This window comes from Cyanistes caeruleus, chromosome 32 (genome assembly GCF_971803275.1).
Source record: "Cyanistes caeruleus chromosome 32, bCyaCae1.hap1.1, whole genome shotgun sequence".
Classification (NCBI taxonomy): domain Eukaryota; kingdom Metazoa; phylum Chordata; class Aves; order Passeriformes; family Paridae; genus Cyanistes; species Cyanistes caeruleus.
The window spans coordinates 417,043-444,306 of NC_141733.1; the positions used below are offsets into that span (position 1 = coordinate 417,043).

Sequence of the window (27,264 nt, forward strand, 5' to 3'; positions counted from 1 at the left end):
ATGGGGACCGTCCCACCGCGCGCTCAGCCAATGAGCGCCGAGCGGGGGGCGGGCCCTCCGCTGCGCCAGCCAATCAGCGGCGCGCCGGGGAGTCTCCGGGCCGGAGCGGGAAAAGCAGTGCGGGGCGTGGCACCAGCGGTTCTAGCGAATCAGCGCGGCTCGGGGGCGGGACGTTCCCGCAGGCAGCCAATCAGCGGCGGCAGTGCGGGCGGAGCTCATCAGGCGCGCCAATGAGACGGCGGCGCCGGGCGGCGTCAACCAATGGGAGGCGGCGCGGGGGCCGTGAGGGCGGCGGGGGCGGCGGGGTGAGGCGGCGGCGCTCTCATCGCTCGGCCCCTTTCCGTGTCGGCCCTCGCAGAGGGAGCATCGCGCGCTGCCGCCACCGCCCGGCCCGCCCCGCGCCGCCGCCATGGCCAAGGCCGAGGTCAGCGCTCGCTTCCCCCTCACCGATTCCCGCGCGTTATTTTTTTTTGGTTATTTTTTTTTTTCATCGTTCCGTTCCCCCCCCCCCCTCCCCGCGCCGCCCCCGCCGCCGCCTGGCGGGCCGCGGGTCCTCACTGCGCCTGCGCGCCGCGCCCCCCCCTCCCCTCACCCGCGCAGGCGCCATTGTGGGGGGGGGGTTCACACACAGAGCCCCCCCCTCCCCTCCCCATCCCCCCTCAGGCGCATGCGCGACCCCCCCGCTCCCCCCGCCCCGCGCGCGCGCCCGCGGCCACGTGCGCGTCCTTTGTGTCACCCGGGATGGGGGGGGGGGTCCTTCAAAATAACGGGAGGGGAGGGGGAATTTTGACTTGGGGGGGTTCAAAATTAGGGGTGCGGGGGCTGGAAAATAAAGGTTGGGGGTTTTGGGGGGTGGGGGAGGACGAGTTTTAGGGTTGGGTTTAGTTTGTGGGGGTTGGGAAGGTTAAAATAAGGGGCTGGGGGTTTTTGGGGGGGTGGGGGAGTCGGAATTTAGGGTTGGGGAGGTCAAAGTTAGGGGTTTGGGGGGTTAGGGGAGTGGTAGGACCCCAAAACAGGGGCTGGGGGAGAGATTTGGGGGCCTGGGAGGTGGAGAAATTTGGGTGGGGGGTCCTGGAAGTGGGGACTGGAGGGGGGGTCGAGGGTCTGGTGGCCTCCCCCAGATGGGAGCTGAGGATGCTGAAGCATCAGCTGGCCCTAAAAATTTGGGATGGAGGAGCTGAGGGGGTGGTTTTGGGGCCCAGGGTGGGGTCTCTGGGTCCTTTCAGGGTCTGGGGGTTTCAGGGTCTCAGGTTGGGGGTGGGGGGCTCCTCGGGGGACTGGGCACCCCCTCAGGTTGGGGCTGGGGGTTCCCAGGGGGGATTTGTGGTGTCAGGACCTCCCTGGAACCCCAGAGGGGTCCTGGGGTGAAATTTGGGGTTTTGGGGCATCCCTGGGGCTGGGAGGTTCCCAGGGGGGAATTGGGGTATCGGGAGCTGTGGGGAAGGTCTGGGATGAAGTTTGGGGTCCCGGGAGGGATTTTGGGGGGCTCAGGGGGTGCCCAGCCCCCCGTGACCCCTCTGGCCGTGCCCCCTTTTCCCGCAGTCCCCGAAGGAGCCGGAGCAGCTCCGGAAACTTTTCATCGGCGGCCTGAGCTTCGAAACCACAGACGAGAGCCTGCGCAGCCACTTCGAGCAGTGGGGCACCCTCACCGACTGCGTGGTGAGAGGGGCCCCCAGAGCCCTCCCTGGCACCCCAAATCTGTCCCTGGGACCCCAAATCCATCCCTGGGACACCAAATCCATCCTCAGGGCCCTGCCTGGGACCCCAAATCCATCCCTGGGACCCCAAATCCATCCTCAGGGCCCTCCCTGGGACCCCAAATCCATCCCTGGGACCCCAAATCCATCCCCAGGATCCCTAGTTCATCCCCAGGACACCAAATTCATCCCTGGCATCCCCAGGGCTCCCCCTGGCACCCCAGATCCGTCCCTGGGACCCCAAATCCATCCCCAGGACACCAAAACCATCCCTGGTGTCCCCAAATCCATCCCTGGTGTCCCCAGATCCATCCCTGGTGTCCCCAAATCCGTCCCTGGTGTCCCCAAATCTTACCCTGGCATCCCAGAACCTTCCCTGAGACCCCCAAACCCAGCCCAGCCCCTGTGGCACCTCCCACCAGCCTGTCCTGTCACCTGTGTCACCTGTGTGTGACACGTGTCACCTCTGCGTGTGTGTCCCCTCACCTGTGTCCCCTGCCTGGGCCTCCCCACGTCCCCACGCTGTCCCCAGGTGATGGCGGGACCCCGGCACGAAGCGCTTGCGGGGCTTCGGGTTTGTCACAGCCCTGACCTGTCCCTGACGTGTTCCCGTGTCCCTGACCTGTCCCTGTGTCCCTGACCTGTCCCCGAGCTGTCCCTGACCTGTTCCCATGTCCCTGACCTGTCCCTGACCTGTTCCCATGTCCCTGACCTGTCCCTGACCTGTCCCTGTGTCCCTGACCTGTCCCTGACCTGTCCCCGTGTCCCTGACCTGTCCCTGACCTGTCCCTGTGTCCCTGACCTGTCCCTGACCTGTCCCCGAGCTGTCCCCAAGCTGTCGCTGTCCCCAGGTGATGCGGGACCCCAACACGAAGCGCTCGCGGGGCTTTGGGTTCGTCACCTACTCCTCGGTGGAGGAGGTGGACGCCGCCATGAACGCGCGGCCACACAAGGTGGATGGCAGGGTGGTGGAGCCCAAACGGGCCGTGTCCCGAGAGGTGAGGGGACGTTGGGGACATTGGGGACACTGGGGACACACTGGGGGGACATGGCAGGGTGGTGGAGCCCAAACGGGCCGTGTCCCGAGAGGTGAGGGGACGTTGGGGACATTGGGGACATTGGGGGGACATGGCAGGGTGGTGGAGCCCAAACGGGCCGTGTCCCGAGAGGTGAGGGGACGTTGGGGACACTGGGGGGGACACACTGGGGACACAGACAAGGGTGGCCTGGCTTTGGCATGGGCTGCCCAGGGCTGGGGACAAGGGGAGCCACATCCCTGCTGGGGACACGGGACAGGGACAGACAGTGGTGGCATTGGGGACAGAGGGACAGTGGGGACAGCGGTGGCCCTGGGGATAGGAGTGATGGCAGTGGGGACAGGGACAGGGGTGGCTCTGGGGACAGGGGTGGCAATGGGGACAGGGCCAGCGCAGGTGGCAGCAGTGGTGGCAGTGGGGACAGGGACAGGGGTGGCAGTGGGGACAGGGGTGGCAGTGGGGACAGGGGTGGCTCTGGGGACAGGGACAGGGGTGGCTCTGGGGACAGGGACAGGGGTGGCAGTGGGGACAGGGGTGGCAGTGGGGACAGGGGTGGCAGTGGGGACAGGGCCAGCGCCGGTGGCAGCGCTGGGGACAGTGGGGACAGGGCCAGCACCGGTGGCAGCAGTGGGGACAGGGCCAGCGCAGGTGGCAGCCGCGGGGACAGTGGGGACAGTGGGGACAGGGCCAGCGCAGGTGGCAGTGCTGGGGACAGTGGGGACAGGGCCAGCGCCGGTGGCAGTGCTGGGGACAGTGGGGACAGGGCCAGCGCCGGTGGCAGCCGCGGGGACAGCTCCAGCTGCCGTCCCCAGGACTCGCAGCGGCCCGGCGCGCACCTGACGGTGAAGAAGATCTTCGTGGGCGGCATCAAGGAGGACACGGAGGAGCATCACCTGCGCGAGTACTTCGGCCAGTACGGCAAGATCGAGGTCATCGAGATCATGACCGACCGCGGCAGCGGCAAAAAGCGCGGCTTCGCCTTCGTCACCTTCGACGACCACGACTCGGTCGACAAAATCGTCAGTGAGTGCTGCGGGGACAGCACGGGGACAGTGTGGGGACAGGGACAGCCTGGGGACAGCCTGGGGACAGCCTGGGGACAGCCTGGGGACAGGGAACAGTCTGGGGACAGCTTGGGGACAGGGACAGTGTGGGGACAGCCTGGGGACAGCTTGGGGACAGTGTGGGGATGAGCTGGGGCGGGTGACAGGCTGGGGACAGTTTGGGGACAGGGAACAGCCTGGGGACAGCCTGAGGAGAAGAGAACCTGGGGATGGGGTGGGGACAGATCGAGGATGGCTTGGGCACAGCCTGGGGACACATTTGGGACAGGGTGGGGCAGTGACAGTCTGGCTGGGGACAGCCTGGGGATGAGCTGGGGTGGGTGACAGGCTGGGGACAGCCTGGGGACAGCCTGGGGATGGGGTGGGGACAGCCTGGGGACAGATTGAGGATGAGCTGGGGTGGGTGATAGGCTGGGGACAGTGTGGGGAGAGCCTGGGCATGGGGTGGGGACAGTCTGGGGACAGTCTGGGGACAGATGGAGTGTGGCTTGGGGACAGCGGGTGGCAGCCCCGCGGTGGCAGCGCCGTCCCGAGCCAGCGCCGTGTCCCCCCCGCAGTCCAGAAGTACCACACGGTGAACGGGCACAACTGCGAGGTGCGCAAGGCGCTGTCCAAGCAGGAGATGGCCAGCGCCTCGGCCGGCCAGCGAGGTGAGCGCCCGGCCCGCGCCCGCCCGGCCGCGTCCCCGCCGCGCCCGCGCCGCCCGTGCCACCCGCGCTGTGCCTAAAGGCTGTGCCCCCCCCCCGCCCCCTCTCCTAGGCCGCAGCGGCTCCGGGAACTTCGGCGGCGGCCGCGGCGGCTTCGGCGGCGGCGACAACTTCAGCCGCGGGGGCAACTTCGGGGGCCGTGGTGAGTGACGGGGCCGGCCGGGCTGGAACCCCCGGGGGAGGGGACCCCTCCCCACGGCCGCTCCGCGCTCCCCCCGGGCTCCGGCGCCCGTCCCTGGCGGGGCCCCAGCGCGGTTTGTTCTTTCCAGGTGGGTTTGGCCGCGCCGGCGCCTACGGCGGCGACGGATTTAATGGATTTGGCGCTGACGGTAAGGCCAGGCCGGGCCCGAGCCCCCGGGGGCACCGCCAGGACGCCCGGCCCCGCCAGCGACGCAGCCCGAGCCCGCCCGCGCCCGCCGGAGCCCGGCCCCTCCGCGCCCGCCACGGCCCCGCCGCCTCAAACCCCCCTCTCCCGCTTCTTCTCCCCGCAGGCTACGGCGGCGGCGGCGGCGGCCCCGGCTACTCCGGCGGCAACCGGGGCTACGGCGGCAGCGGCTCCTACGACGGCTACAACAACGGCGGCGGCGGCTTCGGCGGCGGCAGCGGGGGCCGGCGGCCGGCGCGGGGACCGGCGCTGGCCGTGCGTAACGGACTGGCCGAGGCGGGCACAGGTGGGAGCCAGCGGGGCGCTGAGGGGGGGTCTGGGGGTCTGGGGAGCCGGCCTGGGGGGTTTGGGAGCTCGGGGAAATGTCCTGGATCTTGTGTGGGGGCTCTGGGATCTCAGGGAATCCATCCCAGGGATTTTGGGATCTCAGGGAATCCATCCTGGAGCTCCTGGGGGCTCTGGGATCTCAGGCAATCCATTCCAGGGGCTTTGGGATCTCAGGGAATCCATCCCAGGGGTTTTGGGATCTCAGGGAATCCATCCTGGATCTCCCAGGGCCTTTGGGATTGCAGTTAAAGCCCCCCTGAGCTCTGGGTTAAACCATCCCAGAGCATTTGGGATCCCAGATCCTCCCTCCCAGAGCTCCCAAATCCCCCAGATCCCACACCCCAAATTTCCCAAACCCCCCACCCCAAATCCCACACCCCAAATCCCCCCAAATCCCCCACCCCAAATCTCCCACCCCAAATCTCCCACCCCAAATTCCCAAATCTCCCACTCCAAATCTCCCAATTCCCCCGATCGTGGGGTACCCCTGTGTGCTCCCTGTGCCCCCCAGCTCTGGGGGTGTCCCCCTGACCCCCCTGACCCCCCTGACCCCCCTGACCCCCCTGACCCCTGTCCTCTGACCCCCCTGACCCCCCTGTCCCCCCAGGCAGCAATTTCGGGGGCGGGGGCAGCTACAACGACTTTGGCAGCTACAACAGCCAGGCCTCGAGCTTCGGGCCCATGAAGGGCGGCAGCTTCGGGGGGCGCAGCTCGGGGCCCTACGGCGGCGGTGAGTGCCCCAAAACCCCCTGGGGACCCCAAAACCCACCTGGGGGACCCCAAAACCACCTGGGGAACCCTAAAACCACCTGGGGGACCCCAAAACCACCTGGGGGACCCTAAAACCACCTGAGGGACCCAAAAACCCCCTGGGGGACCCCAAAACCATCTGGGGAACCCTAAAATCCACCTGGGGGACTCCAAAAACCCACCTGGGGGACCCCAAAACCCACCTGGGGGACCCTAAAAACCACCTGGGGAGCCCCAAAACCCCTGGGGACCCCAAAACCCACCTGGGGGACCCCAAAACCACCTGGGGAACCCTAAAAACCCCCTGGGGAGCCCCAAAACCACCTGGGGGACCCCAAACCCACCTGGGGGACCCCAAACCCACCTGGGGGACCCTAAAAACCACCTGGGGGACCCCAAAACCATCTGGGGGACCCTAAAACCACCTGGGGGAACCTAAAAACCCCCTGGGGACCCCAAAACCCACCTGGGGAGCCCCAAAACCCCCTGGGGGACCTTAAAATTCACCTGGGGAGCCCCAAAACCCCCTGGGGAGCCCCAAAACCATCTGGGGGACCCTAAAACCACCTGGGGAACCCTAAAAACCCCCTGGGGAGCCCCAAAACCGCCTGGGGAGCCCCAAAGCCACCTGGGGGACCCCAAACCCACCTGGGGGACCCTAAAAACCACCTGGGGGACCCTAAAACCACCTGGGGGAACCTAAAAACCCCCTGGAGAGCCCCAAAACCATCTGGGGGACCTTAAAACCCCCTGGGGGACTCCAAAAACTCCCTTGGGAGTCCCAAAACCCCCTGGGGAGCCCCAAAACCACCTGGGGGATCCCTAAAAATCACCTGGGGGACCCTAAAATCACCTGGGGGACCCTAAAACCACCTGGGGGACCCCTAAAAACCACCTGGGAACCCTAAAATCACCTGGGGGACCCCAAAACCACCTGTGGGACCCCAGAATCATCTGGGGAACCCTAAAAACCCCCTGGAGGATCCTAAAAATCACCTGGGGACCACAGAAATCATCTGGGGAACCCCAAAATCACCTGGGGAGCCCCAAAAATCACCTGGGGATCCCCAAAAATCACCCGGGGAGCCCCAAAAATCACCTGGGGAGCCCCGAAACCGGCCTGGCAGGGGTGGTGGGTCCTGTCTGGGGACACTTTTGGGGACCCCTCCCCGAATTTCGGGTGTCCCCGGTTCCGCAGGCGGCTACGGCAGCTCCAGCGGCGGCGGCAGCTACGGAGGAGGGAGGAGGTTTTAACGGGCAGGTGAGGGGGGAAAACGGGGGGAAAAACAGGGAAAAAGGGGGTGGGAAATATGGGAAAAAGGGGGGGAAAATGGGGGGGAAAATATGGGAAAAGGGAGAGAAAAAATATGGGAAAAGGGGGGGGAAAATATGGGAAAAGGGAGAGAAAAATGGGGGAAAAACAGGGAAAAAGGGGGGGAAAATATGGGAAAAAGGGGGGGAAATATGGGAAAAAGGAGAGAAAAATGGGGGAAAAGGGTGGGGAAAATATGGGAAAAGGGAGAGAAAAAATATGGAAAAAGGGGGGGGGAAATATGGGAAAAAGGGAGAGAAAAATGGGGGAAAAACAGGGAAAAAGGGGGGGGGGAAATATGGGAAAAAGGAGAGAAAAATGGGGGAAAATGGGGAGAAAACAGGGAAAAAGAGGGAAGGAAATATGGGAAAATAGGGGGAAAATATGGGAAAAAGGGAGGGGGAAATACAGGAAAAGGGCAGGAAAAATACCGGAAAAAGGTGGGGAAAAATATGGGAAAAACGGGGAAAATGGGTGGAGAAAAATATGGGAAAAGGGTGGGGAAAATGTGGAAAAATGGGGGGAAAATTATGGGAAAAGGGAGAGAAAAAATATGGGAAAAAGGTGGGGAAAATATGGGAAAAGGGAGAGAAAAATGGGGGAAAAAACGGAAAAAATGGGGAGAGGATTGAGAGAAATGGGAAAATAGAAATGTTGGAATGGGTGGGGAGGGAAAGGTTGGGAGGAAAGAGGAAAATTGGGAAAAGGTTGAGGGATGGAGAGAGTTTGGGGAAAAAGGGGGAAAGGGAAGAGAAGATTGAGGGAAATAAAGAGGAAAAGTGAGGGAAAAGCGGGGGAAGAGAGCAGGGGAAGGAGGAAAAAGGGTGGGAATGAGGGGGAGGGGGGAGCTGGGAATTCCAGCGGGGTTGGGGTCGGGGCAGGGATTGGGGCAGGGATTGGGATTTGGGATCAGAGCAGGGATTTGGGATCAGGGCAGGGATTGGGATCGGGGCTGGGATTGGGATCGGGGCTGGGATTTGGATCGGGGCAGGGATTGGGAGCAGGGATCAGGGCAGGGATTTGGGATCGGGATCAGGGATTTGGGATCGGGATCAGGGATTTGGGATGAAGGCAGGGATTGGGATCAGGGACTGGGGACAGGGCAGAGATCAGGGCAGGGATTGGGATCAGAGCAGGGATTTGGGATCAGGGCAGAGATTGGGGCAGGGATTTGGGATCGGGATCAGGGATTTGGGATGAAGGCAGGGATCAGGATCAGGGACTGGGGACAGGGCAGAGATCAGGGCAGGGATTGGGATCGAGGCAGGGATTTGGATCGGGGCTGGGATTGGGATCGAGGCTGGGATTGGGAGCAGGGATCAGAGCAGGGATTTGGGGTCAGGGCAGGGATTTGGGATCGGGGCTGGGATTTGGGGTCAGGGCAGGGATTTGGGATCGGGGCTGGGATTGTGGCTCTGCCCCTCCCAGAGGCCCCAGCACTGGAGCCGCTCCTGTTCCCAATCCTGATCCCGATCCTGATCCTGATCCCTCCCAATCCTGATCCTGATCCCGATCCTGATCCTGATCCCGATCCTGATCCTGAGCCTGATCCTGATCCTGATCCCGATCCTGATCCTGATCCTGAGCCCGATCCTGATCCCAATCCTGAGCCTGCCCTGATCCTTCCCTGATCCCGATCCCGCCCTGATCCTGATCACGATCCTTTCCCGATCCTAATCCTGAGCCTTCCCTGATTCCAATCCCGATCCCAATCCTGCCCTGATCCCAATCCCGATCCCGCTCCAGTCCCAATCCCGATCCCAATCCTGATCCCGCTCCCGCCCCTGTCCCGCTCCCGCTGACGCTGCCGGTTCCGGTTGCAGCCCCGCCGCGGATCCCGCTGCCGCTGCCGATCGTGTCCGTCTGTCCCGCAGGAGCCGGAGCCGGGCGGGAGCGGGGGGAGCCCCGGGGGGAGCCCCGGGAGGTTTCCGTGCCCGGGTCCCCCCGCAGAGCCCGGCCGGAATTCTGTGTCCTGTACCCCTCCCCCCCTCAATAAATGTCTCTTGGGTTTTTTTTTTAAATTATTTTTTATTATTTTGATCAATTTTAGAGGAGGGGGAGGGGCTGCTCTCCTCCCGATTGGTCGCCTCAGCTGTCAATCACTGCCTGGCTCCGCCCCCGCCTCTGTTGTCACCCTGGGTATCCCCAGAGTGTCCCGGGGTGTCCCCAAAGTGTCCCCAAAGTGTCCCCCAGGTGTCCCAGCCCCCGCACTAATTCCCACCTTCCCTTTTGTAGGAGCCGCCGGCCCCGGGACAGGAGCCCGCGGAGGTGAGCGGGGGGACAACGGGGACACTTGGGGACATTTGGGGACAGCCCAGGGCTGGGCCACCCCCCCCTCCCCCCAGCCCCGCCCCAGCGCCCGCGGGACCCCCCCGGTGCCCTCAATAAAAGGGTATTTTTGTACCTGTGTCCCGTGTGTGGGGACAGGGAGGGGACAGGGACACCCTGGGGACACCCTGGGGACACCCTGGGGACAGGAACACCGTGGGGACACCGTGGGGACACCCTGGGGACAGGGACACCCTGGGGACACCTTGGGGACACCGTGGGGACACAGTGGGGACACCGTGGGGACACCCTGGGGACACCCTGGGGACACAGTGGGGACACCGTGGGGACACCCTGGGGACACCCTGGAGACACCCTGGGGACACCCTGGGGACACCCTGGGGACACTGTGGGGACACCCTGGGGACACCCTGGGGACACCCTGGGGACACCTTGGGGACACCGTGGGGACACCGTGGGGACAGGGACACCCTGGGGACACCCTGGAGACACAGTGGGGACACCCTGGGGACACCCTGGGGACAGGGGACACCCTGGGGACACCCTCGGGACACCGTGGGGACACCATGGGGACACCCTGGGGACAGGGGACACCCTGGGGACACCGTGGGGACACCCTGGGGACACCCTGGGGACACCATGGGGACACCCTGGGGACAGGGACACCATGGGGACACAGTGGGGACACAGTGGGGACAGGAGGGTTGGGGACACCGATTTGGGGACTGAAGCGAAGCCACCGGGTGTCACCTGGAGGGGACAGGGCCAGCACAGGTGACAGCAGGAATGCGGCTGAGGGAGGTGACACAGCCCCGAGGGGACAGCAGCGGGGGGAGGTGACAGGAATGTGTCACCCCGGGGTGGCAGAGGGTGACACAGACGCAGGTTTGTCGTGCACGGGCGGGGCTGGCGGTGACAGCGATGTCCCCGAGGTGTCACAGGGGGCCGTGGGTGTCACCCCAGGCCCCGAAGCTCTCGGGGGTCCCATTGCTGTCCTCGAGTGTCACCTGGGGGGTGACACCGCCCGTGTCCCCGAGTGTCCCCAGCAGCTGCCGCCTGGCTGGCTCCAGGTCCCCTCGCAGTGTCCCCAGCGCTGTCCCCGCTGTCCCCGCGAGCCGCGGGGTGGCCCGGAGCTCCTCGGCGGGCAGGGGGACAGTGGCCTTGGGGGACAGGGACAGCTCCTGTCGCCGCTGTCGCCGCCGCCACGCGGGGCTGGCGGGAGGGGAGCGGGGAAGGAGGAAAAAAAGAGAAAAAGGAGGGAAATGGGAAAGGGGAGGGGAAAAAGGGGAGGGGAAAAAGGGGAGGGGAAAAAGGGGAGGGGGAAAAGGGGGTCCAGGCCCTGGAGGGTGGGGGGGGGGGACACAATGGGGGGGGGGTCCCAGGGGACATTGGGGGTTCACATCGGGGGTCCCTGGAGGGGTTTTGGGGGGTCCCGGGGATGGGGAGGGGTCCCACGGGAACATTTGGGGGGTCCCGTGGGGCTTTTGGGGACCCAGGGGGGGCTTTGGGGGTCCCGTGGGGCTTTCGGGGGGTCCCGGGGTGAGCGGCGGCCGCTAGGGGGCGGTAAGAGCCGCCAGGGGGCGTGGCGAAAGGGGCGTGGCCTGCAGAAGGAGGCGTGGTCTGTGGAAAGGGGCGGGGCACACAGGGGCCAAAGGTCACGCGAGGCCCCGCCCACGTGGGCGTGACCAACAGCAGAAAGGGACATCGCTTCCGGTCACGTGCTCAACAGAGGCAGCCAATCACAGCTGGGGCTCAGGAAAAGGGTGATGTCACCGCTTCCCCGGTCACTATGGTAACTGCACCGCCTATTCCGCTTCCGGGGGCGCGGTGCAGAGGTGATTGACAGGTGGCTTCTCCAATCACCGACCGTCTAGGGAAGCGCGGGAAATATTTGCCCTCCCACTTCCCGGAAGCGCGCAGCGATTGGTGCTGTTGAATCACAGTTGGGCCAATCAAAACGGCGGGGTGGGGCCAACGCGAGTGATTGGCAGGCGAACAACCAATCAGCGCCGGGCGCTCTTCCGGCTCCACGTCGGCAGCGGCGGAGGCAAAATGGAGGCGCTGATGCTGGTAGGGCCGAGGGGGCTGCGGGGGAGAGGGAACTGAGGGGAGTGAGGGGAGTGAGGGGAGTGAGGGGGACTGGGGGGAACTGAGGGGACTGGGGGGGACTGGGGGGGACTGGGGGGACTGGGGGGAGTGAGGGGAACTGAGGGGAGTGAGGGGAGTGAGGGGAGTGAGGGGAGTGAGGGGGACTGGGGGGGACTGGGGGGGACTGGGGGGGACTGGGGGGAGTGAGGGGGGGACTGGGGGCAGTTGGGGCTGAGCGGGGTCCCAGAGCGGGGACAGCGGGGGTGAGGTGGGGACACAGCGCGGGGACACCGGGGACTGCTCCGGGTGACCGGAGGTGGCCGTGGGTGGCCGTGGGTGGTCAGTGGTGGCCAGAGGTGACCAGCAGTGGTCAGTGGTGGTCAGTGTGTCCGAGGGTGGTCAGTGGTGGTCAGTGGTGGCCGTGGGTGGTCAGTGTGTCCGAGGGTGGTCAGTGTGTCCGAGGGTGGTCAGTGTGTCCGTGGGTGGTCAGTGTGTCCGTGGGTGGTCAGTGTGTCCGTGGGTGGTCAGTGTGTCCGTGGGTGGTCAGTGTGTCCGTGGGTGGTCACCGGTGGTCAGTGTGTCCGAGGGTGTCCGAGGGTGGTCACCGGTGGTCAGTGTGTCCGAGGGTGGTCACCGGTGGTCAGTGTGTCCGAGGGTGGTCAGTGTGTCCGTGGGTGGTCAGTGTGTCCGAGGGTGTCCGGGCCGAGGTTCTGTCCTACACTCCGGCTGTGGCTCTGGGCAGTCAGTGCATCACAGAACTTGGTCCCGGGGGCCCGGAGCGACAGCGGGGACAGGGACAGGACAGGGACAGGGACAGGACAGGGACAGGGACAGGGACAGGGACAGGGACAGGGACAGTGGTGGGGACAGGACAGGGACAGGGACAGGACAGGGACAGGGATGGGGACAGGGATGGAGACATGGGGACACTGCTGTGACCCTGGGGACAGCCTCCCGCGGTGTCCCTGGGGCTGGGTGGCACAGGGTGTCCCCGTCCCCCTGGGGTGTCCCTGTCCCCCTGGGGTGTCCCCAGTGCACAGGTGACAGTGGCACCGCTGTCCCTGTCCCCCCGGGGTGTCCCCAGTGCACAGGTGACGGTGGCACCGCTGTCCCTGTCCCCGCAGGAGCCGTCCCTGTACACGGTCAAGGCCATCATCATCCTCGACAACGACGGCGAGCGGCTCTTCGCCAAGGTGGGGACACGGAGGGGACACGGAGGGGACACGGAGGGGACAGCGGGGGACACGGAGGGGACACTCTCCTGCGGGGGGGGGTGGCTTTGGGGAGGGGACAGCGTAGCTGGGCCAGGGCTCAAGGGGTGGCCACTGTCCCTGTCCCTTCCTCCATGTCCCTGTCCCCAATGTCCCCATGTCCCCAATGTCCCCCTGATGTCCCCTGATGTCCCCGTGTCCCCGTGTCCCCGTGTCCCCGTGTCCCAGTACTACGATGACACGTACCCCAGCGTGAAGGAGCAGCGCGCCTTCGAGAAGAACATCTTCAGCAAGACGCACCGCAGTGACAGTGAGTGACACCGGGGGGGACACGGGGGGGACACGGGGGGGCCTGGGGACACCCTGGGGACACTGGGGACACTGGGGACACCCTGGGGACACTGGGGACACTGGGGACATTGCCGTGCCGCAGCTGAGATCGCGCTGCTGTAGGCACACGGTGGGTGGCTCAGGGGACCCTGGGGACACTGGGGACACTGGGGACATTGGGGACACTGGGGACACCGGGGACATTGCCGTGTCACAGGTGAGATCGCGCTGCTGTAGGCACACGGTGGGTGGCTCAGGGGACACTGGGGACACTGGGGACACTGGGGACACTGGGGACATTGCCGTGCCGCAGCTGAGATCGCGCTGCTGGAGGGACACGGGGAGTGGCTCAGGGGACACTGAGGACACCCTGGGGACACTGGGGACACTGGGGACACTGGGGACACTGGGGACACTGGGGACATTGGGGACATTTCCGTGTCACAGGTGAGATCGCGCTGCTGGAGGGTCTGACCGTGGTGTACAAGAGCAGCATCGACCTGTACTGCTACGTCATCGGCAGCGCCCACCAGAACGAGGTGGGGACACGGGGACAGCGTGGGGACAGCGTGGGGACACTGGGGACAGCGTGGGGACGTGGGGACAGTGTGGGGACAGCGTGGGGACACTGGGGACAGGGTGGGGACAGGGTGGGGACAGCGTGGGGACAGCGTGGGGACATGGGGGCCGGGGGGACACAGAAGGGTGGCAGGGCAGGGGGACCCTGGGGTGGCAGGGGGGACACTGCCTGTGACCCCTCTGTGACCCCTCTGTGACCCCTCTGTCCCCTCTGTCCCCAGCTGATGCTCACGGCCGTGCTCAACTGCCTGTTCGACTCCCTGAGCCAAATGCTGCGGTAGGGGACACCTGGGGACACCTGGGGACACCTGGGGACACCTGGGAATACTTGGGAACACTTGGGATCACCTGGGGACACCTGGGGACACCTGGGGATACCTGGGAACACCTGGGGACAGCTGGGAACACTTGGGAACACTTGGGAACACCTGGGAACACCTGGGAACACCTGGGGACACCTGGGAATGCCTGGGGATACCTGGGAACAGCTGAGAACACCTGGGAATACTTGGGAACACCTGGGAACACCTGGGAATGCCTGGGAATGCCTGGGGACAGCTGGGAACACTTGGGAACACCTGGGGACACTTGGGATCACCTGGGGACACCTTGGAACACCTGGGGACACCTGGGGATACCTGGGAACAGCTGAGAACACCTGAGAATACTTGGGAACACTTGGGATCACCTGGGGACAGCCAGGAACACCTGGGAATGCCTGGGGACAGCTGGGGACACCTGGGATCACCTGGGAACGCCTGGGAATGCCTGGGAACAGCTGGGGACAGCTGGAACCCAGTCCAGAACCCGATCTAGAACCGAGTCTAGAACCGAGTCTAGAACCGAGTCTAGAACCGAGTCTAGAACCGAGTCTAGAACCGAGTCTAGAACCGCTCTAGAACGTGATCTAGAACCGAGTCTAGAACCAATCTAGAACCGCTCTAGAACATTCTGGAACCCAGCCTGGAACCCAGCCTGGAACACGCCTGGTGACACCTGGGGACACCTGGGGACACCTCAGGGACACTTGGGGGTTTTGGGGGTGCCTGGAGTAGGGGGGATCCCTTGTTGGGGGTGTCCCCAAATTGTGGGGGGTGTCCCCATGTCCTGGGGGTGTCCTCAAGGGTGTCCCCAAGGGTGTCCCCATGTCCTGGGGGTGTCTCCAAGGGTGTCCCCATGTCCTGGGGGTGTCCCCAAGGGTGTCCCCATGTCCTGGGGGTGTCCCCAAGGGTGTCCCCATGTCCTGGGGGTGTCTCCAAGGGTGTCTCCATGCCCCTGGGGGTGTCCCCGTGTCCCTGGGGGTGTCCCCAAGGGGTCCCAGCCCTGTCCCCCCCGCAGGAAGAACGTGGAGCGCCGGGCGCTGCTGGACAACATGGAGGGGCTGTTCCTGGCCGTGGACGAGATCGTGGACGGAGGGTGGGCTTGGGACCCCCCCGGGTCTGTCACCCCTCAAGGGGGGTCTGTCACCCCTCACAGGGGTCTGTCACCTCCCCCCCGGGGTCTGTCACCCCTCAAGGGGGGTCTGTCACCCCTCACAGGGGTCTGTCACCCCCCCCCGGGGTCTGTCACCTCCCCCTGGGGTCTGTCACCTCCCCCTGGGGTCTGTCACCCCTCACAGGGGGTCTGTCACCCCTCAAGGGGGGTCTGTCACCCCTCACAGGGGTCTGTCACCTCCCCCCCGGGGTCTGTCACCCCTCAAGGGGGGTCTGTCACCCCTCACAGGGGTCTGTCACCTCCCCCCCGGGGTCTGTCACCTCCCCCGGGGTCTGTCACCCCCCCCCCGGGTTCTGTCACCTCCCCCCCGGGGTCTGTCACCCCTCCCTGGGGTCTGTCACCCCTCAAGGGGGTCTGTCACCCCCCCTGGGGTCTGTCACCCCCCGGGGTCTGTCACCCCCGCCGTGTCCCCAGGGCTGAGGGGTCTCTGTGTCCCCCCAGGGTGATCCTGGAGAGCGACCCCCAGCAGGTCGTGCACCGCGTGGCCGTGCGGGTACGGGGGGCCGGGGGGGCCCGGGGGAGCCCGGGGGGGTCTGGGGGGGTTTGGGGTTGTTTTTGGGGGGGTTTGGGGGGGTTTGGGGTTGTTTTTGGGGGGGTTTGGGGGGTCTCAGGGTTTGGGGTTGTTTTTGGGGGGGTTTGGGGGGTCTGGGGTTGTTTTTGGGGGGTCCCAGGGTTTGGGGTTGTTTTGGGGGTCCCAGGGTTTGGGGTTGTTTTTGGGGGGTCCCAGGGTTTGGGGTTGTTTTTGGGGGGGTCTGGGATTGTTTTGGGGGGTCTGGGGGGGTCTGGGGTTGTTTTTGGGGGTCTCAGGGTTGGGGGGCAGTTGAAGGGGGGGTTCCTGCTGTCCCCCCCCCCCCAGGCTCTCATTGTCCCCCCCTGTCCCCCCCGTCCCAGGGCGAGGACGTGCCCCTGACGGAGCAGACGGTGTCACAGGTACGACCCCCCCCCAAAAACCCTCCTGGGACCCCCCCAAAAACCTCTGAGCCATCCTGGGACCCCTCCAGGACACACCAGAGCCCCCCAAATCCCCCCGAGACCCCAAAAACCCCTCCCAGGACCCCCCTGGGCCCCCCCCAAATCCACCTGAGACCTCCCAGGACCCCCCCAGCCCCCCCCCCCCGGGGCTGGCAGGGCCCCCCCTGCACCTCAGAGCCCCCCAGGGGTGTCCCCAAATGTCCCCTCGGTGTCCCCAGGTGTGTCCCCAGCTGTCCCCAAGTGTCCCCAGCTGTCCCCAGGTATTCCTAAGTGTCCCCAAGGTGTCCCCAGCTGTCCCCAGGTGTCCCCAGGTGTCCCCAAGGTGTCCCCAGCTGTCCCCAGGTGTCCCCAGGTGTGTCCCCAGATGTCCCCAGCTGTCCCCAGGTGTCCCCCCCACACCTGACCGTGCCCCCCCAGGTGCTGCAGTCGGCGAAGGAACAGATCAAGTGGTCGTTGCTGCGTTAGGGGGACCCCCAGGGGACCCCCAGGACCCCCCTGGAACCCCCCAGGACCCCCCCGGGACCCCCCCGGGACCCCCCGGACCCCCCAACACGCCGGTGCCCCCCCAGCCCCGTGTGCTGCCTCCTGTGTGCCTGCGCCGCCCCGGGAACGGGGGGGGTTTGGGGGGGTTTGGGGGATTTGGGGGGGTCTGGGGGGGTCTGGGGGGTCTGGGGGTCCCCCCCCACAATGAGGGGAGCCCCCTGGGGTGTCCCCAAACTGCCTGGGGGGGACAAAAGGGTGGGGACAAGGGACACGAAGGGAGGACGTGGATCTTCCTCAGCCTGCTGGGACCCCCCGGGGACCCCCCCAAAAACCCCCTGGGACCCCCCGGGGACCCCCCCAAAAACCCCCTGGGACCCCCCGGGGACCCCCCAAAAACCCCTGGGACCCCCCGGGGACCCCCCCAAAAACCCCCTGGGACCCCTTGGGGACCCCAGACCCACCTGGGGACCCCCAAAACCCCCGGGACCCCCCCAGACCCCCCCAGGCACCAGAGCAGCTCAAACCTCGTCATTTATTGGGGTGAAGCCGAGGGGGGGGGGGGTCCCGCGGGGGGGGGAGGGGACACAGGCAGATGCTGGGGGGGGGGGAGGGGGGGACACTCGGGGGGTCCCCCCAAAGCCCCCCCCCCCGCTATTGCTTTGCTTTAATCACAGTTTTAATTGGGGGGGGGCCCAATTTGGGGGGGGGGTCAGTGCCAAGGGGGGGTCAGTGCAAGGTTCTGGGGGGGCCACAGTGATAATGGGGGGGGGTCCCAGGGTTTTTATTGGGGGGGGGTCACAGTGATGGGGGGGGTGCAGGAATTTTTTGGGGGGTCACAGTGAATGGGAAGGTCCGGATTTTTTTGGGGGGGGGGTCACAGTGATGGGGGGGTGCTGGAATATTTTTTGGGGGGGGTCACAGTGATGGGGGGGGTGCAGGATTTTTTTGGGGGGGGGGTCACAGTGATGAGGGGGGGTCCGGATTTTTTTTAGGGGGAGGGGCTGCGTGTGCAGGTGTGGGGGGAGGGGTCTGTGCAGGGTTTTTTTTGGGGGGGGGGGTCACAGTGCTGGGGGGTGCAGGATTTTGGGGAGGGGGGGGCACAGTGCTTGTGGGGCCGTACCATGTGTGTGTCTGGGGGGGGGGAGAGGGGGCGTTATTTACATGGGGGGGGTGCCCCGCCCCCCCCGCGTTATTGCAATGGGCTGGGCCCGGTGGGGGAGGGGCGGAAGGAAAGGGGGGGGGGGGAATTTTGGGGGTTCCCCCCCCCCCCCGGGGGGTGTGCGGGGCTCGCTGCCCTCAGTGCAAGAGGTCATGGCTTGGGAGGGGTTTGGGGGGGGTCCCGGGGGGTTTGGGGGGGGTCCCGGGGGGGTTTTGGGGGGGGTCCTGTCCCTCGAGCCATCGCTGATTGCTGAGCAGATCCCTGAGGTGCCGGGGGGGGATGGGAGGAGGGGATTTTGGGGGGTTTTTGGGGGGTTTTTGGGGGGTTTTTGGGTTTTTTTGGGGGTTTTGGGGGGTCCGGGGTCCCGGTCCCCGGGGGTTTGTGCAGTGGGGCCGGGGGGGGGAGGGGGGGGCTCGTTGTTTTCCTGCCAAATCTCCCAAATTCCAGTTAAAAAAAATAATCGCTGAGCCCGGGGGGGAGGGGCTGGGGGCGTTGCCAGGAGACGGTTGCCGGGAGACGGTTGCCACGTGCAGCTGTGGATGCAGCCGGTTGCTAGGGCCGGTTGCCAGGGCCGGTTGCTAGGGCCGGTTGCCAGGGCCGGTTGCCAGGGCCGGTTGCCAGGGCCGGTTGCTAGGGCCGGTTGCCGGGTACCACAACGATGGGGGCGGTTGGCAGGGGCGGTTGCCAGGCAACCGTTGCCAGGGAGATCCCCGGTTGCCGGGCAGGATGCCGGTCCCGTTGCCAGGGAACCGTTGTCAGGGAGGCCATGGGGGGGGGGGGGCGAGAGGGTGACGGTCACTGAGTGACCGAGTGACCACCAGCGAGTGACCGAGTGACCGTCAGCGAGTGACCATCAGTGACCGAGTGACCATCAGTGACCATCACTGAGTGACCATCAGCGAGTGACCGTCAGTGACCGAGTGACCATCACTGACCATCACCAAGTGACCAAGTGACCATCAGTGACTGAGTGACCATCACTGAGTGACCATCAGCAAGTGACCATCACTGACCATCACCAACTGTCACCGAGTGACCGAGTGACCATCGCTGTCACCGAGTGACCGTCACCGTGTGACCATTGCTGAGTGACCGTCACTGACCATCACCGTGTGACCATCACTGAGTGACCATCACTGACCATCACTGAGTGACCGTCACCGAGTGACCATCACTGAGTGACCGTCACTGACCGTCACCCCGTGCCCGTCACCGCGCAGTCGCTCATTAAAGGTTGCCAGGCAGCCGTTGCCAGGCGTTTCCCGGTTGCCAGGCAACGGTTGCCAGGTGCCGACTGTTGTCCAGTTGTTCCCAGGGGAATTCCCGGGGTGGGGGGAGGGGCCGTTCCAGGGTTTTCCCAAGGAATTGTCCCGGGATTTTCCCAGGGGCTGTTCCGGGGGGGTTCGTTGTCCCCAGGATTGTCACTGTCACCCCCAGGATTGTCACCGTCACTTCTGGGGGTGTCACCGTCACCCCCAGGGGTGTCACTGTCACCTCTGGGATTGTCACCATCACCCTCGGGGGTGTCACTATCCCCGTCTCTGTCCCTGTCACCCCCAGGATTGTCCCTGTCACCCGCAGGGGTGTCACTGTCACCCCCAGGATTGTCACCGTTTCTCCCAGGGGTGTCCCCGTCACTCTCGGGGGTGTCACTGCCATTCCTGGGGGTGTCCCCGTCCCTGTCACCCCTGGGGGTGTCACCCCCAGGGCTGTCCATGTCCGTCCTGGGGGTGTCACCGTCAGTCCCGAGGGTGTCCCTGTCCCTGTCCCTGCCCCTGTCTCTTCTGGGGGTGTCACTGTCAGTCCCGGGGGTGTCACCGTCACTCCCGGGGGTGTCCCTGTCCCTGTCCGTCCTGGGGGTGTCACCGTCAGTCCCAGGGGTGTCCCTGTCCCCGTCCCTGTCCCCCCGTGCCCGTGCCCCTCAGTACGGGGAGAAGAGCAGGGGGGCGTGTGTGGGGCGCAGGGGGCCGGGGGCCGGGCGCAGCAGGGCGGGGGCGAGGGGGGGTCCGGGCAGGAGGGGGGGTCCGGGGGGGCGCAGGGCCAGGGGGGGGGCGGCCATGGCAGCGGCGGCGGCCGCCAGGGCCAGGGGGGGCGGGAGGAGCCCCCCCCCCGCCAGAGCCTTCGGCAGCTCCTTCGGGAACGGCAGCGGAGCCTGGGGGGGCACGGGGGGGTCAGGGATGGGGGGACCGGGGGGGACCGGGGGGACCCCCCAGGGATACCCCAGAGACCCCCGGACCCCCCAGACCACCCCAATCCCATGGGACACCCCCAGAACCCCCCAGGACCCCCCCCCAGGACCCCTCCAGACACCCCCAAACCCCCCCAGACCCCCCCAGGACCCCCCAGACCCCCCAGGACCCCCCAGACCCCCCCAGGACCCCCCAGACCCCCCAGACCCCCCCAGGACCCCCCAGACCCCTCCTCACCAGCTCGGGGGGGCTGCGCGGTTTCTTGTGCCGCCCCAGGAGGGGGTTGGGTTTTCCGGCCACCCCGTCCCGGTGCCTCCGGCTGGAAATGTGCTGGGGGGGCACGGGGGGGGCTCAGCGGGACCCCCAAACCCCCGGGACCCCCAAACCCCCCGGGGCCCCCAAACCCCCCGGGGCCCCCAAACCCCCCGGGACCCCCAAACCCCGCAGGACCCCCAAACCCTGCAGGACCCCCCAGCCTGAGGGGACCCCCAAACCCTGCGGGACCCCCAAACCCGGCGGGACCCCCCAGCCCAGGGGTCCGCAGGGATCTGGGGACCCCCGGGAGGAGTCGGGGGCAGTTCGGGGCTCCTGGGGTTGATTTTTGGGATCCCTGAAGGGATTTGGGATCAATTTGGGGGTGCCAGGGTCAGACTGGGGATCCCTGCAGGGATTTGGGGTCAGTTCAGGGGATTTGGGGTCGGTTCAGGGGGATTTGGGGTCGGTTCAGGGGGATTTGGGGTCAGTTTGGGGGGATTTGGGGTCGGTTCAGGGGGATTTGGGGTCAGTTTGGGGGATTTGGGGTCAGTTCGGGGGATTTGGGGTCAGTTTGGGGGATTTGGGGTCAGTTTGGGGGATTTGGGGTCGGTTCAGGGGGATTTGGGGTCAGTTTGGGGGGATTTGGGGTCGGTTCAGGGGGATTTGGGGTCAGTTCAGGGGATTTGGGGTCGGTTCAGGGGGATTTGGGGTCCGTTTGGGGGATTTGGGGTCGGTTCAGGGGGATTTGGGGTCAGTTTGGGGGGATTTGGGGTCCGTTTGGGGGGATTTGGGGTCAGTTCAGGGGATTTGGGGTTGGATCAGGGGGATTTGGGGTCAGTTCGGGGGATTTGGGGTCAGTTTGGGGGGATTTGGGGTCAGTTTGGGGGGATTTGGGGTCGTTTTGGGGGGATTTGGGGTCGGTTTGGGGGGATTTGGGGTTGGTTCGGGGGGGTTTGGGATCTCTGGATGGATTTGGGGTCGGTTTGGGGATTTGGGGTCACCTGCTTGAGCTGCAGCTCGGAGTTGAGGCGCACGTTGCAGATCTGGCAGTGGAAGGAGCGCTCGGGGGTCTCGGCCGGGGGGGTCCCCGCGGAGCCCCCTCCCCTCGGGAAGGCGCGGATGGGGCCCAGCCCCGAGCGAGCCTCGACCAAAGTCTTGTGCTTCGTGCCTGGGGGAGGGGCAGCCTGAGCCCCCCCCCGGGACCCCCAAAACCCCCGGGACCCCCCAAAACCACCCCGGGACCCCCCAAAATCCATCCCTGAGCCCCAAAACCACCCCGGGACCCCCCAAAACCCCCGGGACCCCCCAAAACCACCCCGGGGACCCCAAAATCCCCACTGGGACCCCCCCAAGACACTGTGAAGTTCCCATGTCCCCTGTCCTCAGTGTCCCCAACCCCCCAATGTCCCAACACCCCCAATGTCCCCAAGGACGTCTCTGATGTCCCCAAGGCTCCCAAGGTCCCGATGTCCCCAACCCCCCCGATGTCCCCTTGATCCCCCCAATATCCCCAATGATGTCCCCGATGTCCCCAAGTCCCCCAATGTCCCCAATCCCCCTGATGTCCCCGATGATGTCCCCGATGTCCCCGATGTCCCCAATGTCTCCAATGTCCCCAAGCCCCCCGATATCTCCGATGTCCCCAACCCCCTCAATGTCCCCAAACCCCCGATGTCCCCTCGATGTCCCCAGTTATGTCCCCAATGTCCCTGATCCCCCCAATGTCCCCAATGTCCCACCCAGTGTCCCCAATCCCCCCGATGTCCCCCCAATGTCCCTGATCCCCCCGATGTCCCCGATGTCCCAATGTCCCCAATGTCCCCAATGTGTCCCTCCGATGTCCCTGATCCCCCCAATGTCCCTGATCCCCCCGATGTCCCCGATGTCCCCCGCTGTCCCCAATGTCCCAATGTCCCCGATGTCCCCCCAGTGTCCCCGTTGTCCCCGCTGTCCCCGCTGTCCCCAGCGCCACCTTTGTTGTGCGCCTCCAGCTGGGACAGGGAGTTGACGGCCACCTTGCAGAGCCCGCAGTACAGGAGCCTCTTGGCCTTCGCCCTCTCCTCCTCCTCCTCCTCCCCGCCCCCCTCGGGACCCCCCCCCGCGGGGGGCGAGGGGGGCCCGGGGGCCCCGGGGGCGGCGGGGGCGGGGGGCTGCTCCCCTGGGGGGCACGGGGGGTTATGGGGGGTTATTGGGGGGGCTTTTAGGGGGTTATTGGGGGTTTATGGGGGGTTTGGGGGGGTTATTGGGGGGTTATGGGGGGGATTTGGGAGGATTTGGGGGGATTTGGAGGGGGGTTATGGGGGAATTCAGGGGGTTTTGGGAGAATTTGGGGTGATTTTGGGGGGTTATGGGGGATTTGGGGGGGTTTGGGGGGGTTATTGTGGGATTTGGGGGAATTTGGGGGGTTATTGGGGGGTTTGGGGAGGTTTTTAGGGGGTTATTGGGGGGTTATGGGGGAATTCGGGAGGATTTGGGGGGGGTTATGGGGGAATTCGGGGGGGTTTGGGGAGGGTTGGGGGGATTTGGGGGGAATTCGGGGGGGTTATGGGGGAATTCGGGGGGTTTTGGGAGAATTTGGGGTGGTTTTGGGGGGTTATGGGGGGATTTGGGGGGGTTTGGGGGGGTTATTGTGGGATTTGGGGGAATTTGGGGGGGGTTATGGGGGAATTTGGGGGGGTCATTGGGGTGTTTTTCGGGGGGATTGGGGTTATTTGGGGTGGGAACTTGGGGTTATTTGGGTATTTGGGGGGGATTTGGGATCATTGAGGTGAGAATTTGGGGTTATTGGGGTGTTTTAGGGTTATTGAAGTGTTTTTTGGGGTATTCTGGGGTGTTTTGGGGTGGGATTTGGCGTTATTGGGGTATTTTGGGGTTATTGGGGTATTTTCGGGGGTATTTTGGGGGGTATTTTGGGGTGTTTTGGGGTGGGATTTCGGGAGAAGGGGGGGTGGGGGGGGTCCAGCACCCACCTGAGCGCTCGGGGGTGTCCCCGGCCGGGGGGGCGGCGGGGCCGGAGGGGTCCGGGGGGTCCCCGGTGTCCCCCCCCCGGCGGGCCCGGGCGGCCTCCAGCCCCTTCAGGCGCCGGGCGTGGCGATTGCCCTGGTAGTGAGCGGCGGCCTGGCTCTGGGGACAGCGGGGGGACACCGGGGACACCGGGGGGGGGGACACGGGGGGGGACACGGTCACAGCCCGGACACAGCCTCGGGACACGGGGACAGCGCGGGGACAGCGCGGGGACAGCGCGGGGACAGCGCGGGGACACACCGGGGACACACCCGGGACACGGCCGGGACACGGCCACCCCCCCAGGGGACACTGTCACCCCCCCCGGGACACCGGGTCACCCCCCCAAGGGACACTGTCACCCCCCGGGACACAGGGTCACCCCCCCCAAAGGACACTGTCACCCCCCCAGGGGACACTGTCACCCCCCCAGGGGACATTGTCACCACCCCGGGGGACACCGGGACACCCCTTGGGGACACCCCAAATCCCCAGGATGCTCAGGATGGGGGTCCCGGGGGTCCCGGGGTGGTCCCGGGGGTGGTCCCGGGGAGTCCCGGGGGGGTCCCGGGGGGTCTGTCCCGGGTTTGGGGGGTCCCGGGGGGGTCCCGGGGGGGTCCCGGGGGGGTCCGGGGGGGGGTCCCAGGGTGGTTCCGGGGGTCCCGGGGGGGTCCCGGGGGTCTCACCTCCGAGTTGAAGCGGATCTGGCAGACGCTGCAGGCGATCACCGGGCGCCGGGGCTTGGCCAGAGCCCCCAGGACCCCCTTGGGCACCGGCTCCATCTGGGGGGGGCACGGGGGGCGGTCAGAGCCCCAAAACACCCCCAAAATATCCCAAAACACCCCCAGAACACCCCAAAACACCCCAAAACACCCCAAAATACCCCAAAATACCCCAAAAACACCCCAAAATACCCCAAAATACCCCAAAACACCCCAAAACACCCCCAGAACACCCCAAAACACCCCAAAACACCCCCAAAATACCCCAAAACACCCCAAAACACTCCCAGAACACCCCAAAATACCCCAAAACACCCCAAAAACACCCCAAAAACACCCCAAAACACCCCAGAACACCCCAGAACACCCCCAAAACCCCAAAACACCCCCAAATACCCCAAAATACCCCAAAACAAACACCCCAAAACACCCCAGAACACCCCCAAATACCCCCAGAACACCCCAAAACACCCCAAAACCCCGAAACCCCCTCCAAAAACCCGAAATTTCCTCCAAACCCGAAAACGCCTCTCCAAAACCCAGAAAATCCCCCCCAAAACCCAAAATCCCCCCCCGGGACCCCCCCGGGACCCCCCCCCAGGCACCGGGGGGGGTTCAGCCCCCCCAACCCCTCCCCCCAAAATCCCCCCCGGTGCTGGGGGGGCTCCGGATCCCCCCCGCCGCCCCCGCCCCGTTCCGTACGGCCTCAGGAATCCCCCCCGCCCAGCCCCGGGGGACCGGGAGGGACCGGGAGGGACCGGGAGGGACCGGGAGGGACCGGGAGCGCCCCCGACCCGGGGGGCGACATTTGGGGGTCCCGGGACGCCCCCCCCGAAAGGTTTTGGGGGTCCCGGGTTCTCCCCCCCGAGCGGTTTTGGGGATCCCGGGAGGAATTCGGGGGTTCCCGATCCCAGCGAGCCCTGGCGGGGGTCCCGGGGGGTCCCGGGGGGGTCCCGGGGGGGTCCCGGGGGGTCCCGGGGGGGTTCGGGGGTCGCAGAGTCTCTGGACCGGGGGGGTTTTGGGGGTCCCGGGGGGGTTTTTGGGGGTCCCGGGGGGTTTTTGGGGGTCCCGGGGGGGTTTTTGGGGGTCCCGGGGGGGTTTTGGGGGGTCCCGGGGGGGCTTTGGGGGGTCCCGGGGTTCCCGAGCGGCGGCCCCGAGGTTGGGGGGGGAACGGGGGGGTCCCGGGACGGCGGCCGGGAGGGGGCGGGGCCGCCCCGCCCCCCCCGGGACCCCGCGCGCCCCTCGCGGCCGCCGGAGCGAAACCGCCGGACCCCCCCGGGACCCCCCCGCAGCGAATCCCCGGTACCGGGACCCTCCCGAACCTCCCGGAGCCGCCCCCGAACCCCCGGCCCGGCTCAGCCCCGCGACCCCCGGACCGCCGGTACCGGGACCCCGAAACCGCCGGTACCGGGACCCTCGGACCCCCCCGGATCTCGGGACCCCCCCAATCCCCCGGTTCCCCCCCGGTTCCCCCCCGGTTCCCCCGGCCCGCTCATCCCGGAGCAGCCGCGGCCGCACCGCGAGCTCCGAGCCGCCGGCACCGGGACCCCCAAACCGCCGGTACCGGGACCCCCAAACCGCCGGTACCGAGACCCCCAACCCCCCCACGATCTCCGGACCCCCCCAATCCCCTCCAGCCCCCCCGGTTCCCCCCCGGTTCCCCCCGGTTCCCCCGGCCCGCTCATCCCGGGGCAGCCGCGGCCGCACCGCGAGCTCCGAGCCGCCGGTACCGGGACCCCCAAACCGCCGGTACCGGGACCCCCGAACCCCCCGGGATCTCGGGACCCCCCCGGTCCCCTGCAGCCCCCCCGGTTCCCCCCCGGTTCCCCCGGTGCCGCTCACCCCGGGCAGCGGCGGCAGCAGCCGGAGCGCGGCGGCGGCGGCGGGGTCGGGCAGGAGGAGGCGGCCGGGGGGCGGCCCCAGCGGCCCCGGGGCCCGGAGCATCGCCCTGCGGCCCGGGGGGGGTCACGGCACCGCCGCGACCCCCGGGACCCCCCCCCGCTCACCCTCGGGGAACCCCCGGCCCCCTCCCCAAACCCCCCCCCCCCCCGCGCTCCCGGCTCCATCCGCGGGGATTTGGGGGGGGGGCGGCTCTGAGTGACCCGCGCGACACCGGGACCCCCCCGGGACCCCCTCGGGACCCCCCCGGGACCCCCTCAGAGCCCTCCCCCCCCTCCCGGGGGTCTCCGCTCCGCAGCATTGGGGGGGGGGGGGGGGGGTTCCCCACGGGGCACCGCGACCCCCCCCAAACCCCAACCCCCCCCCGCGGGGTCTCCGAGGGATGGGGAGGGGTCGCGGGGGGGTCGCGGGGGGGTCGCGGGTACCTGCGGGGCCCCCCCGGCCCCGGTGGCGGTGGCGGTGGCCCGGTGGGGCTGTCCCTGCGTGTCCCCCCCCCCCCCGGTGTGTCCCCCCCACCCCCGCCGGGCTCAGCCAATGGCGCCGCTCGGAACTGGGGCACGGGGGGGGGGAGGGGAGGGGGCGGCTTTAGGGGGGGGGGGATGGGCGGAGCCTCCCCACGCGTGTCCTCCCCCCCCCTCCCCTCCCCCTCCGCCACCTCCGTGTCCCCTCCCCGCGGTGACAGAGCCCCCTCCCCTCCCCCCCCCATCCCCGTGTGTCCCCCCCCCCGCCCCTCCCCCCGCGCGCGGTGTCCCCCTCCCCCTCCCCCTCCCCCTCCCCACGCGCGTCCTCCCCCCTCCCCTCCCCCCCCTTCCCCTCCCCACCCCTCGTGCGCGTGCGCGGCGGGCGGTGTCGCGCACGTGTCGCGACACGCGCGCGCGCGCGGGGGCGGGGGCGGGGCGGGCATGGGGGGGGGGAGGGGCGGCCCCACCCTCGGAGCGTGGGAATTGCGGGGGGGGGAGGGGGGGGAAGCACTGGCGGGACCCCTCCCCCCTCCCCCACCCGTGGGTGCCCCTCCCCCCTCGTGGATGCCCCTCCCCCCCCTCGTGGGTGCCCCCTCCTCATTCATTCGCCCCTCCCCCCTCCCCAATTCGGGACCCGCGTGGGGGGGGGGGGGCGATTGAAACCCCCCCCCAAAATAAACCCCTCCCCCCCCCGTCAGCCGCCGGGTCACGTGACCGTGGGGGGGGGGGTCCCGGGGAGTTTTTGGGGGGTTTTGGGGGGGGTCTCTGGATTTTGGGGTTTTTTTGGGGGGGGGTCTCTGGATTTTGGGGTTTTTTTTGGGGGGGGGTCTCTGGATTTTGGGGTTTCTTTG

At 67.0% G+C, this 27,264-nt stretch overlaps 3 protein-coding genes across 10 annotated transcripts; 2 read left to right on the forward strand and 1 right to left on the reverse strand.

The window, feature by feature from the left end:
* The first annotated feature begins 281 nt into the window (after positions 1–281).
* Positions 282–9,682, forward strand: HNRNPA1 (heterogeneous nuclear ribonucleoprotein A1). Of its 7 annotated transcripts, none has more exons than XM_086870423.1 (11): positions 283–424; positions 1,543–1,659; positions 2,549–2,695; positions 3,547–3,757; positions 4,356–4,448; positions 4,528–4,647; positions 4,775–4,834; positions 4,997–5,176; positions 5,825–5,947; positions 7,166–7,228; positions 9,103–9,300. In XM_086870423.1, the coding sequence occupies exons 1-10, from the start codon at positions 410–412 to the stop codon at positions 7,219–7,221; spliced, it is 1,122 nt and encodes a 373-aa protein (XP_086726549.1). In that variant the 5' UTR covers positions 283–409; the 3' UTR covers positions 7,222–7,228; positions 9,103–9,300. The 7 variants fall into 7 exon arrangements, with proteins under 7 accessions (XP_086726548.1, XP_086726547.1, XP_086726549.1 ...); XM_086870424.1 differs by having other exon boundaries at positions 4,558–4,647; XM_086870422.1 differs by lacking the exon at positions 9,103–9,300 and adding an exon at positions 9,515–9,682 and having other exon boundaries at positions 282–424; positions 4,775–5,176.
* Positions 9,683–11,544: 1,862 nt separating this feature from the next.
* Positions 11,545–16,811, forward strand: COPZ1 (coat protein complex I subunit zeta 1). 2 transcript variants are annotated; one of them, XM_086870490.1, is made up of 9 exons: positions 11,545–11,638; positions 12,781–12,849; positions 13,096–13,177; positions 13,645–13,736; positions 13,998–14,053; positions 15,115–15,192; positions 15,712–15,763; positions 16,162–16,200; positions 16,660–16,811. In XM_086870490.1, the coding sequence occupies exons 1-9, from the start codon at positions 11,621–11,623 to the stop codon at positions 16,705–16,707; spliced, it is 534 nt and encodes a 177-aa protein (XP_086726616.1). In that variant the 5' UTR covers positions 11,545–11,620; the 3' UTR covers positions 16,708–16,811. The 2 variants fall into 2 exon arrangements, with proteins under 2 accessions (XP_086726616.1, XP_086726617.1); XM_086870491.1 differs by lacking the exon at positions 15,115–15,192.
* Positions 16,812–19,432: 2,621 nt separating this feature from the next.
* On the reverse strand, positions 19,433–26,442 carry ZNF385A (zinc finger protein 385A). The gene is made up of 8 exons (XM_086870492.1): positions 26,378–26,442; positions 25,896–26,001; positions 24,018–24,113; positions 23,298–23,451; positions 22,301–22,486; positions 21,330–21,496; positions 20,311–20,403; positions 19,433–20,036 (listed from the first exon to the last, which is right to left on the reverse strand). Exons 2-8 carry the CDS (start codon positions 25,995–25,997, stop codon positions 19,806–19,808), a joined length of 1,029 nt encoding a protein of 342 aa, XP_086726618.1. The 5' UTR covers positions 25,998–26,001; positions 26,378–26,442; the 3' UTR covers positions 19,433–19,805.
* Between the last annotated feature and the right edge of the window lie 822 nt (positions 26,443–27,264).